We start from the raw sequence: 14,220 nt of genomic DNA on the forward strand, positions 1-14,220 counted from the left end.
ACTGTTTTGAATCGGTAGACTGGACGGTATTCAGGGATTCATCTTTGAATCTGGATGAGTATGCTGCGGTTGTTACTGACTTCATTAAAACTTGTGTGAATGAGTGTGTGCCTACAAAGACTTGCTCTACATTCCCAAACCAAAAACCGTGGATGAAACAGGAGGTATGTCGTCTGCTGAAGGCTAGACCTGTGGCATTCAAGTCTGATGACCCAGGCCTGTACCAGAAAATCAGGTGTGCTTTGCAGAAGACTATTTAAAGAGTGAAGAGACAATTTTGAATGAGGTTGGAGGCAACATCGGGTGCACAGCACTCTGGCAGAGTCTGCAAGGTATTACTTCCTACAAAACAAAACCCAGTAGCATGAATGACAGCAATGTTTCACTACCAGATGAACTCAATGCCTTCTATGCACACTTTGAAAGGGGAGAACACAACTACAGCTGTGAAGATCCCTGATGCACCTGACAATGCTGTGATCTCTGTCTCAGAGGCTGATGTTAGACTGTCTTTGTGAACCCTCACAAGGCGGAAGGTCCCGATGGAGTACCTGGTAAGGCTCTGAAAACCTGTGCCAACCAATTAGCGGGAGTATTCAAGGACGTTTTCAAACTCTCACTGCTACAGGCGGAAGTTCCCACTTGCTTCAAAAAAGCAAGAATCATACCAGTGTCTAAGAAGAATAATTGGACTACCTTAATGGCTGTCACCTGGTAGCACTCACATCTACAGTGATGAAATGCTTTGAGAGATTGGTCATGACTAGACTGAACTCCTGCCTCAGCAAGGACCTGGACCCTTTGCAAATTTCCTATCGCCTCAATAGGTCAGTGGCAGATATAATCTCAATGGCTCTCCACACAGCTTTAGACCACGTGGACAACACAAACACCTATGCCAGGATGCTGTTCATTGACTATAGCTCAGCATTTAATACCCATCATTCCCACGATCCTGATTAAGAAGTTACAGAACCTGGGCCTCTGCAACTCCCTCTGCAATTGGATCCTCAACTTCCTAACGGGAAGACCACAATCTGTACAGATTGGTGATAACATATCTTTCTTGCTGACGATCAATACTGGCACGCCTCAGGTGTGTGTGCTTAGCCCACTGCTCTACTCTACATATACACATGACTGTGTGGCTCAAATACCATCTACAAATATGCTGACGATACAACCATTGTTGGTAGAGTCGCAGGTGGTGACGAGAGGGCATGCAGGAGCAGGATATGCCAACTAGTGGAGTGGTGCCACAGCACAAACTGGCACTCAGCATCAGTAAGATGAAAGAGCTGATTGTGGACTTCAGGAAGGTTAAGACAAAGGAACACTTACCAATCCCCATAGACGGATCAGGTGGAGAGAGTGAGCAGTTTCAGGTTTCTGGGTGTCAAGATCTCTGAAGGTTGGGAAGACCTGGTCCCAACATATCAAAGGCAAGACAGCGGCTATGCTTCATTAGGAGTTTGAAAAGATTTGGTATGTCAACATATACACTCAAAAACTTCTATAGATGTATCGTGGAGAACATTCTGACAGGTTTCATCACTGTCTGGTATGGGGGGGTGGGGCGGTGGAGGGGCTACTGCGCAGGACCAAAAAAGCTGCAGAGCGTTGTAAACCTAGTCAGCTCCATCTTGAATACTAACCTATAAAGTACCCAGGACATCTTAAAGGGGTGGTGTCTCTGAAAGACAGCGTCCATTATTAAGGACCTCCAGCACCAAATGCATGCCCTTTTCCCACTGTTACCATCAGGTAGGAGGTACAGAGGCCTAAAGGCACACACTCAGAGATTCAGGAACAGCTTCTTCCCCCCGTCATCCAATTCCTAAATGAACATTGAACCCTTGGACACTACTTTTTTTAAAATACAGTATTTGGTTTTTGCACATTATTTGTAATCTTTTGAATATATGTGCAACTGTAATTGATTTACTTATTTATTATTTTATTTACTTTTATTTTCTCTTCTATATTATGTATTGCATTGAACTGCTGCCGCTAAGTTAACAAATAAGTTAACAAATTTCTCGTCACATGCTGGTGATAATATACCCGATTCTGATTCTGATATGCCACACCCCGACCACCCTGCACCTTCGACACTTCAGTTTGCACCACATAAATGCCAGGCTGTACAGGCAGCTCAAAACCACAGCTCTGAAAGGAAAGCAACAGGCTATTGATTGCAGTGATCGTTTTCCAGAAAAAACTGATTAATAAGGTAGCTAACAACACACACAAAATGCTGGTGGAACACAGCAGGCCAGGCAGCATCTATAGTGAGAAGCACTGTCGACATTTCGGGCTGAGACCCTTCGTCAGGAAGGCCCGAAACGTCGACAGTGCTTCTCACTATAGATGCTGCCTGGCCTGCTGTGTTCCACCAGCATTTTGTGTGTGTTGTTGTTTGAATTTCCAGCATCTGCAGATTTCCTCGTGTTTGCTTAATAAAGTAGCTAGTAGTTTTGTTTGCTGTCAGTAAGTCATCACTGTGTTTCACCAGCACCATCTCAAACCGGAAGGTCGTCTGTTTGGTGAATGCAAATGAGAAATATTTCGTGAGGATCCTGCCCAGCTCCACACATCACTGGAGTAAAAAAAAAACAACATGCTGGGAGAACTCAGTGGGTCAGGCAACATCTGAAGAGGGAAATGTGTAGTCAGTGTTTCAGTTAAAATCCTTCATATGCACTGAGTGTAGGTCTCAACTCAAAATATTGTCTATCCATTTCCATCATTAGATTTTGCCTCACCCACTGAGTTCTTCTAGTACAAGCAAGAGAAGATCCAAGCAATGCACACAAAATGTTGGAGGAACTCAACAGGCCAGGCAGCATCTATAGGAAGAAAGTACAGTTGACCTTTATAGGCTGAGACATCTTGGCCTGAAACATTGACTGTACTTTTTTCCGTAGATGCTGTCTGGCCAGCTGAGTTCCTTCAGTATTTTGTGTGTGTTGCCTCAAGTTCTTATAAAGTTTTTTTTACTTACAGAAAGTCTTGGGATACTGCTTTACTTACCAAGGGCTTTTCATAGCCCCTTTTTTTTACTTCCCCCTTACATACACTGTATTCCTCAAGACACTCCTTTGGTTCCAGTTGTCTGTAAATGTCAAAAGTGTCCATTCTTTTTCTGCTGATTAGACCTTCAATATTCTAGTATTCCCACAATATACAGTCCAGGAAGCAATCTCTCCGTTGCTCTGAAATCACTTCACCTTGAGCTAGGAAACTCTTGAGTATCCAGTTCTCAATTCTCAAGACATCGAAGCACCCCAAGGACAGCTTGTAGTTTAAAAACAGAAGACAATATGTCACAACTGTCCTTGCACTGTATTCCACTGTCTACCAGTTGATTAGATTGCATGTCACTTCATTACTTCACTATACGATTGAATCACTATTCCCCACAAATATGTCCCTGTCGTTGTTGTAATCCTAGTCGTCACTGTAAAAATGAAACATGTCAAATAGCTTTGATATTTCTCAGCTTCCCTCCTAAGCCTTTAAAGATGAATAACCTAATCAATGCTCATTCAGAAATTCATATTCGGTACCTTTTGTTTGTGGGAAAGGATGTACTGTTATATTGCAAATTGTAATTGTGGGGATGTATAATCATGAACCTTTCCTGCGATCACATTTGGTTTTTACTTGGATCTGTTGCATATTAACATGACAGTGTTCATTTCTCCGTTCTCATCTATCCTGCAACTCATATTAAAGGGTACGCAGACTGAAAGAGCTGCTTTTGTGTAGCAGCTTTAAGCCTCATTCAAGAGCTGCAGAGGCGGTGAGGTGATTTCAAAACATGCTGAGTGTACTGGTGGAAGGCACATAGCAGCCCTTGTACACATTATTATCTCTGATGTGGAGATAAGGGTGCCACAGTCAGCATGACACTAATACAACTCAGAGTGTCAGAGTTTGAAGTTTAATCCCTGCTTCCTTGGTAAGGAGTTTCTATGTTCTCCCTGTGATCACATGGCTAAGGAAGTACCCAGTAGTAGGTTCATTGGTCATTGTAAATCGTCCCTTGATTAGGTTTAGGCTAGGTTTAAAATTCGGGGGTTGCTGCTGGCACAGCTCAAAGAGCTGTAACTGCCTATTCTATGCTGTATAGATAGAAACATATAAAACCTGCAGCAAAATACGGGCCCTTCAGTTCACAATGTTGTCTCGAACATGTACTTTAGAAATTACCTAGGCTTACCCATAGCCCACTATCTCTCTAACCTCCATGTATCTATACAAGCGTCTTAAAAGACCCTATTATATCAGTTTCCACCACTGTTGCCAGCAGCCCATTCCACTCTCTGCATAAAAAATTTACCCTTGACATCTCCTCTGTACCTATTTCCAAGCACCTTAACACTGCCCTCTCATGTTAGCGATTTCAAATCCTGGGATAAAGCCTCTGACTATCTACACGATGGATGCCTCTCATCATCTTGTCATCCTCCGTCGCTGCAAGGAGAAAAGACTGAGTTCACTCAACCTGTTCTCATAAGGCATGCTCCCCAGTCCAGGCAACATCCTTATTCTTGGTGCAGTTGTAATGAAATCCAATTTCCCTTGGGATCAATAAAGTATGTCTGTCTGTCTGTTAAATCTCCTCTGCACCCTTTCTCTCATTTCCACATCCTTCCTGTAGTGAGGTGACGAGAACTGAGCACAGTACTCCCAAGTGGGGTCTGGCCAGGTTCCTATATAGCTGTAATTCAATCCCATAGTTGATAAAGGTCAATACACTGTATGCCTTCTTAACCACACAGTCAACCTGCGCAACAACTTTGAACGTCCTGTGGACTTGGACCCCAAGATCCCTCTGATTTTCCACACTGCCAAGAGTCCTACCATTAATACTACATTCTGCCATCATATTTGACCTACCAAAATGAACCACTTCACACTTACCTGGGTTGAACTCCATCTGCCACTTCTCAGCCCAGTTTTGCGTCCTATCAATGTCCCATTGTAACCTCTGACAGCCCTCCACACTATCCACAACACCCCCAACCTTTGTGTCATCAGCAAACTTACTAACTCATGCCTTCACTTCCTGACCCAGGTCATTTATAAAAATCACAAAGAGTAAGGGTCCCAGAACAGATCCCTGAGGCACACCACTGATCACCATTCTCCATGCAGAATATGACCCGTGTACAACCACTCTTTGCCTTCTGTGGGCAAGCCAGTTCTGGATCCGCAAGGCAATGTCCCCTTGGATCCCATGCCTCCTTACTTTCTCAATGAGCCTTGCACAGGGAACCTTATCAAATGCCTTGCTGAAATCCATATACACTCCATCTACTGCTCTTCCTTCATCAATGTTTTTAGTCACATGCTCAAAAGATTAAATCAGGCTTGTAAGGCACGACCTGCCCTTGACAAAGCCTAATCATGTTATACCTCTCCAAATGTTCATAAATCTCAGGATCTTCTCCATCAATTTACCAACCACTGAAGTAAGTATCTCTAAATAATAAACAAGTAAGAATAGCCGGGTCAGTCAGGTACTGCTGTGTTGCTCCTCCAGTCAGATTTTTTACATCTGCTGAGGAGGGAACAGCCTTGATTTAGCTTGGCAGAAAACAGACTGCCCCTCCAATACTGCAGCACACTAGTAGTGCTTGCTGAGAATAGCGGATAGGGTGTAACCATTTGGAGCAGGATTTAATTACACTCACTCTAAATTTATATAGGCAGCTAGATCAGCAGGGACAGACTGGGTCGAAGGGCATGTTTCAATGTTGTATTACTCTATGAAACTCTGTATCTTACCTTTGGCAGAGATTCACCCTTTCAATTACAGCTGACATATAGAATATCATAATTCCCTGCTTTCTTGAATATTACGATTCCCATTTGTGTACTTGACATCAGCCAGCAGTGCAGAAGTAAGAAGCCTGGGTGGCTGAGACTGGCAGAGGAGAAATTTCTTCACTCAGAGAGTTGTAAATCTTATCAATGTCATCATCACACACCACCCCGCATAGACAAGAATGGCTCCATTGCTTTGGATAAGGGAGTGTAAGGGGAGGTGACTGGAGAGAAATGGCAGTGAATCTCCTGCTGCTTTCCATGGCTACAGTTTCCAGGCCTGCTGGAAGAAAAGTCCGCAAAGCTCCTGTCCCCAAGTGAGCTTGCACAGAAAACAGAATTAATGATCAGTGCTCTCCTTGTAAAGGCCAACATGTGGTAGCTGCAGGAGGTAGTGAGACTGTTCCAGCTTGAGGCTGCCAGTAAGTCAGTTTCCATTCCCTTCTGGAAGATGTTATTTACCATGGGCATTCACCTTTTCTCTTGCACTATGGTTGCTCCATAGGAAGGAAGGTTGTGGGGTAACACATTTTCACAAGCTCTGGAATGAACTGCTTTCTGGACCCAGCAGGTTTACATGGCAGCATGTGTCCTCTCAGCCCAGTACCTGCATTCCTCTGCTGGCCCTCAATTTGTCCCTTACAGCAGCAGCTACTCCACCCTCATCTGCAATCTAACCCCTCCCCAGCCCTGACTCTGGTAATTCATATCAAACATGCAGATGACAGAGCTAAACTATGCCCAACATTCCACATCATCTTTCTTCTCAGTCCATCTGGTGACTGCTATCATTCAGGTGTCCAGCCCAGTACTAATTGCTGCTCTGGAACACACTGTCGCCAAGCAGCCTTCAGTCCACATGCAGTTTGTTCACTTGTAGCAAAACTGCTGGAGTTGGGTTTATGGTCAAGGTGATTGTTTCACTTCAAACTTTGCCAATGTTTGGTCTCAACAGGAGGTTAATTGAAGCTGGAGCAAGTGGTCGCTCACTGTTTAGTCAGCTGCTCCACTTAAGTGTGTGTGTACTTAAACCTCCTCAGCACTGCTACTAACACATTGTGTTGCTTACTCCTCTGGCCTTCAAATCAGAGTAATTTATCCAACATCTCTGCCAGAGCAAACTCAATCCCATTGCATGTGGATCTGGTGGTGAGGGTACAGAATTTATCTGTTTCTGCTGCATCACGAGGCCACGACCAGGGTAGCTCAATGAGGAGCCAAGAGCATGTTGTTAATGATCACAATGGTAGTTGGCGGCATTGTGATAAGGTTTGGTGATGATGGTCTTTTGGTGAGTTTGCCTGGTGTATGGTTTGTGTTGGCATGCAGCTTCTCACTTCTAGCACCAGCACTAATGATTATTGTCTGATCATTTAATGATGTGCAGTGTATGTATTACAGAGCATAGGAGCAAACCACCTTCTCGATTACGGCGCCACAACTGCTACGATTTCCTCATTCATCCTCCCTCTTCGCTTGTTACCATCGGAGGTACGATTTAGAATCACTTTCTGTTCATGGATGACTTTTAGTTGAGTCGGCTGCAGCAGGCTACAGTGGCCCACGTGGGAGTGACACACGATGTGTCAGCAGCTCACTCACAACACATCACTGGTGTCACTTTACCTAGTGGAAAAAGCTGTGGTATTGAGGTTATGTACTATTTAGTGGTTGTTCTGGGCCTTCATGCTGTGTGTATCTACCTTGTGCTCATGCACAAACACACCTTTTGACCTGGAATCAACAGGTGGTTGATGAAGTGAAAGACAGCACATTTCATGAATAATGCCCTCAGTATATCCCCAAAACTCAGCAAAAGCAATCGTCCAAGATTACTTAATGTGCAAGCCTTCACAAGTATATTTATTCAGACACTGTAGAAGCTGACAGTTCAAGATAAAAATGAAAACTCTGGTCAGCATCTAATGGAATGTTCCACATTAAAACTGCAACTGTGGAAGGAAAGCAGCTGGATACTTCTTTTGGCATGAATTGAGATTGGTCATTTGGCAGAAAGCAGAAAAAAAAGGAGGTGGTGGGCAATGACTGGAGCGATTCCACAAGGATCAAGCAACAGGTATAGTTTGAATTGTGTGGAAAATGCAGAGTTTTCAGGATGATTTAGACAGACCTGGCAAGGGGGTGCGGTGTAATGTAAATTAAGTGTTAAGATCCCTACTTGCCTGAGTGTTAAAATATTAGATGATGTGGAATTCTAAAAGTGCATTTTGGAGAGCTTTTAGAGACAACATGCAGCTAGACCTACCAGAAAGGGGCTGGTGCCTGACCTAATCAAGTGGATAGACTAGTGAAAGACTACAGATTTTAATCTTATTTTGGAGAAAAGCAAGAATAGAGCAGATATTAAGATCCTGAATTAAGAGAAGGCCTATTTCAGTGTGATAAAACAGGAGCTGGCAAAAGTGAATTGGGAAAAGCTAGTTAGAAGCAGACTAACTCACAAAATGCTGGAGGAAATCAGAGGGGTATAAACTGTTGATGTTTCAGGTTGAGATCCTTCATCAGGACTGGAAAGGAAAGGGGAAGATGCCAGAATAAGAAGGGTGTGGTGGGGGGGGGGGGGGGAGTACGAGCTTGCGGGAGGTGAGACCAGGTGACAGGAAAGGTGGGTGGGGGAAGTGAGAAGCTGGGCGGTGATAGGTGGAAGAGGTAAGGGGCTGATGAAGAAAGAATCTGATCGGAGAAAAGAGTGGACGATGATAAAAAGGGAAGGAGCAAAGGAACCAGAATAATATGATGGGCAGATGAATAAATAGGAGAGAAAAGCAGATGAGGCCTAAACGGAGTATTGTGTGTAGTTCTGGAGTCTGTAGTTCTTGTGAGCCAAAGGGCCTGTATTGTACTGTAGGTTTTCTTTGTTTCTATGATGCAACTTGAATTGAGAACAGTACTTCAAGTGGGGTCTGGCCCTGGTCAATATTACCTCTTGGCTCTTAAACTCAATCCCACGATTGATGAAGGCCAATGCACTGTATGCCTTCTTAATCACAGAGTCAACCTGCATAGCAGCTTTGAGTGTCCTATGGACTCGGACCCCAAGATTCCTCTGATCCTCCACACTGCCAAGAGTCTTACCATTAATTCTGCCGTCATATCTGACCTACCAAATGAACCACCTTATACTTATCTGGGTTGAACTCCATCTGCCATTTCTCAGCCCAGTTTTGCATCCTATCAATGTCCTGTTGTAACCTCTGACAGCCCTCCAAACTATCTACAACACCTCCAACCTTTATGTCATCAGCAAATTTACTAACTCATCCCTCCACTTCTTCATCCAGGTCACTTATAAAAATCACAAAGAGTAGGGGTCCCAGAACAGATCCCTGAGGCACACCACTGGTCACCGGCCTCCATGCAGAATATGGCCCATCTACAATGACTCTTTGCCTTCTGTGGGCAAAGCCAGTTTTGGATCCACAAAGCAATGTCCCCTTGGATTCCATGCCTCCTTACTTCTTCAATAAACCTTGCATAGGGTATCTTATCAAATGCCTTGCTAAAATCCATATACACTACATCTACTCTACCTTCATCAATGTGTTTAGTCACATCCTCAAAAAATTCAATCAGAGTTGGTCAAATGTGTTCAGGAAAGAGAGTGCGCAATACTGGATCTGCTATTAGGGCAGGAGACAGAAGTTTGTGTAGGGAACACTTTGCATCAAATGATTAAAACGCCATTAGTTTCAAAGTAAGTATGCGAAGAGATAGGTCTGGTCCGCAGGTTGAGATTCGAAATGAGAGGAAGTCCAATTTTGATGGTATCAAATGATCTGGCAAGTGTGGATTGGGACAGGCTGTTTTCTGGCAAAGGTGTCCTTGTAAAATGGGAGGCCTTCAAAAACAAAATTTTGAGAGTACGAAGCTTCTATGTGCCTGTCACAATAAAAGTAAGGATAACAAGTGTAGGGAACTTTGGTTTTCAAGAGAGATTGAGGCCCTAGTTAAGAGAAAAAAAGATGCATAACAGGTATGGGGAAGTAGGAAAAATGAGGTGCTTATGGAGTACATGAAACATAAGAGAATACTTAAGGAAATCAGGAATGCTAAAAGAAGGCATATAGTTGCTCTAGCAGATAAGGTGAAGGAGAATCCCAAGGGATTCTACAAGTATGTTAAAGAGCAAAAGTATTGTTCCGGACAAAATTGGCCCTCTGGACGTCCAGAATGGTAATCCATATGTGGAGCCAAAACAGATGGGGGAGATCTTAAATATGTTCTTTGCATCTGTATTTATTTGGGAGACAGATATACGGTCTATAGAAGTGAGGCAATGCACATTAACTTCATGGACCCTGTACAGATTACAGAGAAGGTGGTGTTTGCTTGCATAAATCCCCATAGCCTGACTAGGTGTTCCCTTGGACTCTATGGGAGGCAAGTGTAGAAATTGCCTGAGTCCAAGCAGAGATATTTAAATCATCCTTAGCGACAGGAGAGGTACCTGAGGATTGGAGAATAGCCAAAGTTCTGCTGTTTAAAAAGGCTCTAAGCCTAAACCAGGAAATTATAGGCCAGTGAGTCTGACATCAGTTGTGGTAAAGTTATTGGAAGGTTTTTGAAGGGACCATATATATATAAGTATTTGGATATTTTTGGACTGATTAAGGATGGCTTCACGGCTTCATGCATGGTAAATCATGTCTAACCAACCTTCAGGAGTTTTTTGAGCAAGTTACCAGCAAATGGATGTTGTCTACATGGACTTTAATAAGGCAATAGACAAGGTCCTGCAGGATGAGGTAGTAAAATTGGATTAGGTATTAGCTTTGTGGAAGAAGCTAGAGGGTTACCTATCAGAGAGGAGGCGTGTGGTGTGCTGCAGGGATTGGTGCTGGATCCTTTGATGTTTGTCATCTCTATTAATGATCTGGATAATGATGTGGTTAACTGGATCAGCAACTTTGCAGATGACATCAAGATTTGGGGTGTAGTGGATAGTGAGGAAGGCAATCATGGCTGCATCAGCAGGAAAAATAGACTGGCAAATGACAGATGGAATTTAATGCAGACAAGTGCGAAGTTTTGCACTTAGCACCAGCGAGGGAAGGTCTTACAAGTCAAGTCAAGTCACTTTTTATTGTCACTTCAACCATAACTGCTGGTACAGTACATAGTAAAATCAAGACATTTTTCAGGACCATGGTGTTACATGACAGTACAAAAACTAGACTGAACTACGTAAAAAAACAGCACAGAAAAAAACTACACTAGACTACAGACCTACCCAGGACTGCATAAAGTGCACAAAACAGTGCAGGCATTAGAATAAATAATAAATTAGACAATAGGGCAGTAAGGTGTCAGTCCAGGCTCTGGGTATTGAGGAGTCTGATAGCTTGGGGGAAGAAACTGTTACATAGTCTGGTCGTGAGAGCCCGAATGCTTCAGAACCTTTTCCCAGACGGCAGGAAGGAGAAGAGTTTGTATGAGAGATGCGTTGGGTCCTTCATAATGCTGTTTGCTTTGTGGATGTAGTGTGTAGTGTAAATATCCGTAATGGTGGGAAGAGAGAGGGCGATGATCTTCTCAGCTGATCTCACTATCCACTGCAGGGTCTTGCAATCTGAAATGGTGCAATTTCCGAACCAGGCAGTGATGCAGCTGCTCAGGATGCTCTCAACACAACCGCTGTAGAATGTGATGAGGATGGGGGGGTGGGAGATGGACTTTCCTCAGCCTTCGCAGAAAGTAGAGATGCTGCTGGGCTTTCTTTTCTGTGGAGTTGGTGTTGAGGGACCAGGTGAGATTCTTTCAAAGTGAACAGGTAGGGCACTAAGGAGTCTGTTAGAACAAATAGATCTGAGAATACAGGTACATAATTCATTGAAAGTGGTGTCACAGGTAGATAGGGTCATAAAGAAACCCTTTGGCATATTGGTCAAAAATCAATGTATTGAACACAGAAGAATGGTATGCTATGTTAAAATTGGGTGTGGCCTAATTTTGAGTATTATCTTAAGTTTTGGTCACCTACCTACATGAAAGACTTAGTCAAGATTGAAACAGTCCAGTTAAAATGTACAAGAATGGTACTGGGTCTGAAGACCCAAATTAGGAGAAAAAAATTGAATAGGTTAGATCTGTATTCTTTAGAACAAAGAAGATTGAGAGGAGTTTTGATAGAGATAGAAAGATAGGGTAAATGCAAACCAGTTTTTTCCACTGAGGGTGGGTGGGACTACAACCGGATGTCATGGCTTAAGGAGAAAAGTTTTAAAAGTTGAGAGAAAACTTCTGCACTGAGAGTGAGGAAAGAGCTGCCAGCACAAATGGTTTCAATGTTTATGAGAAGTTTGGATAGGTTCATGGATAGTAGGGCTATGGTCCATCTGCAGGTCATTGGGAATAGGCAGTTTAAATGGTTTTGGCATGGACTAGATGGGCTGAAGGGCCTGTTTTTGTGCTGTACTTCTCTATGACAATCTAGGTGAATTGCTACCCTGAATTCAACAGATTCAGTGTGTATCAGACTGATTGAAACGTTGACATTTTCTCTGTCTCTACAGGTGCTGCCTGACCTGCTGGGTATCTCCAGCATTCTTGGTCATTTCAGGTTTTTAGTATCTCTCGAAATCAGCTCACCAGGCTCTCTCATTCAGAAGGTCAACCCTGGTCTTCACCCTTACATAGATAATCCTCTCTGTTCTCTCTAGTCTTGTCTCTCTTCCGCTAAACATGTCAGTGTTCTCACTTTTCCAGAGCTGAAGGATTTGACCTGAAACGTCAAAATGAAACACTAGGGTTAGACAGTGAAACAGTTACTGTTTCAGGTCCAGACCCTGGAAGGTGTTAACCCTTTATCAGAAGTTTCCTAACGTGGAAAGTTTTCTACCATTGCCTTTGCCATCTGTCAGTGTTCGGTGATGGGTGGGTTTGAGTGACATTCACTCTGGGGTCTAGCCCACATTCCTACTGTTAGTAGGTTTATCCAGTAATGTTGTCTACCCACACTGCCTAACTCTTGTTATTACTCTCACACACAGCGGTTATCCAACAAGGCCACAGAAGGAATCCACAATTCGATCATCTTGAATGAAGCATCCCTGTGAAGTGATATCCTGCCACCCAGATGAGTGTGTGGTTGGAGCCATTCTGGTCATGCAGTACCACGAGACCTGCCAACCGGGCAGCAGGGACTGCTCTATAAATACAGATAACTACGGGACTGATTTGACAAAGTTAATGTTTTCAATAAGTATCTTGATCACTTCCCTTACAGGAAATGTTGATGCATTTTCTAACTCTGTTGCTCCTCCTCATAATCAAATTTTATTAATTTTACCCACTCCCTCAAGGTAAACTCACATAATAGATCTGCATGAGCTGCTCTTTTCCTCAATCTGGAAATCAATAAAATCTCTCATCTTTTGAGGGACAGGCAGCAGGGTGCTTTAGAATTTGATGGTGGATACAGCAGCTGAACAGGAGGCACCTGGAGAGAATCCAGCATTCTGCTGATGTTTTGATACTGAGCTGCACAGCAATAATAAACCAGTACGAGGCTGCTTATGGCCAAGACTTGGTGTACAGAAGAGAAGAACAGATCTATAAGCCATTTTTGTTCCATTTTGGAACAATTCCAGTGATTTAGAACAACCTTGTTAATGCACTTTACAAATCTATGAAGTCTTCCCAGACAAAAGCAGGCAGAAAATAAGGAAAGGAAAAGTGCCCAATCCAGTGCAGGGGGAAAGGACAGCAAGAGCCCTGGGTGATTGCTGCCTTGCACCTTGGTGCTTTCCAACACCTCCCTGCTGCACGTGGGTGAGTGTTCAACAGCTGCTAGTTGAATCTGTACACAAGGGGCAACTGCTCTTTTGCTGCCCAACAGATGCATTGGGTGAGGTCTCTGCCAAGTGGACTGAGCTGTTCTCTAATTCCCAACAACAACAGGAGAGTCTTTATTCAACCATATTTGGAAAATAGCAGCATGAATTGCAGATCAGTTGTTAGCTTTTCAAATTGAAAGAATGGAATGGGGTTAAGAATTATGAATAAAATCACATTAACTGCTAAAACCTCATGGCTTTGACCCAGTGATTACTCTGGCATATGAAGGCACACCAGCACATCAGTCCTACACAATGTCTGTCAACAACTTAGCGCACAGTGACAACTACAACTGGATAAATCTGCCTGAAGCAACACACAAAATGCTGGGAGAAATAAGTTCAGGCAGCATCTACAGTAAGAATAAACAGTCAATGGTTTGGTCTGAGATCCTTTATCAGGACTCTTTGATCAACCTTCAGATATCTGTGCAGAGTTCCAGCATCTCTCTATGCGGATACCATTTACCAGGACTTGGCCTACAGTCTTGACTTGGTGACCTGTTTCTAGTGCTTATCAAATGAGAGT

General features: G+C 43.4%; 1 protein-coding gene across 3 annotated transcripts in view; it reads left to right on the plus strand.

The window, feature by feature from the left end:
* The window catches only part of LOC132390384 (heme transporter FLVCR2-like), a 264,051-nt gene extending 250,171 nt beyond the window's left edge, over positions 1-13,880 (plus strand). For 2 of the 3 annotated variants that reach the window (XM_059963006.1, XM_059963001.1), the window contains 2 exons: positions 7,237-7,326; positions 12,846-13,880. In XM_059963006.1, the coding sequence (XP_059818989.1) occupies positions 7,237-7,326; positions 12,846-12,898 (143 nt within the window). In that variant the 3' untranslated portion in view covers positions 12,899-13,880. The remainder of the gene's footprint in view (positions 1-7,236; positions 7,327-12,845) is intronic. The other variant, XM_059963011.1, reaches the window with a different exon arrangement.
* Positions 13,881-14,220: the final 340 nt, after the last annotated feature.

This window comes from Hypanus sabinus, chromosome 2, assembly GCF_030144855.1.
Source record: "Hypanus sabinus isolate sHypSab1 chromosome 2, sHypSab1.hap1, whole genome shotgun sequence".
NCBI classification, from domain to species: domain Eukaryota; kingdom Metazoa; phylum Chordata; class Chondrichthyes; order Myliobatiformes; family Dasyatidae; genus Hypanus; species Hypanus sabinus.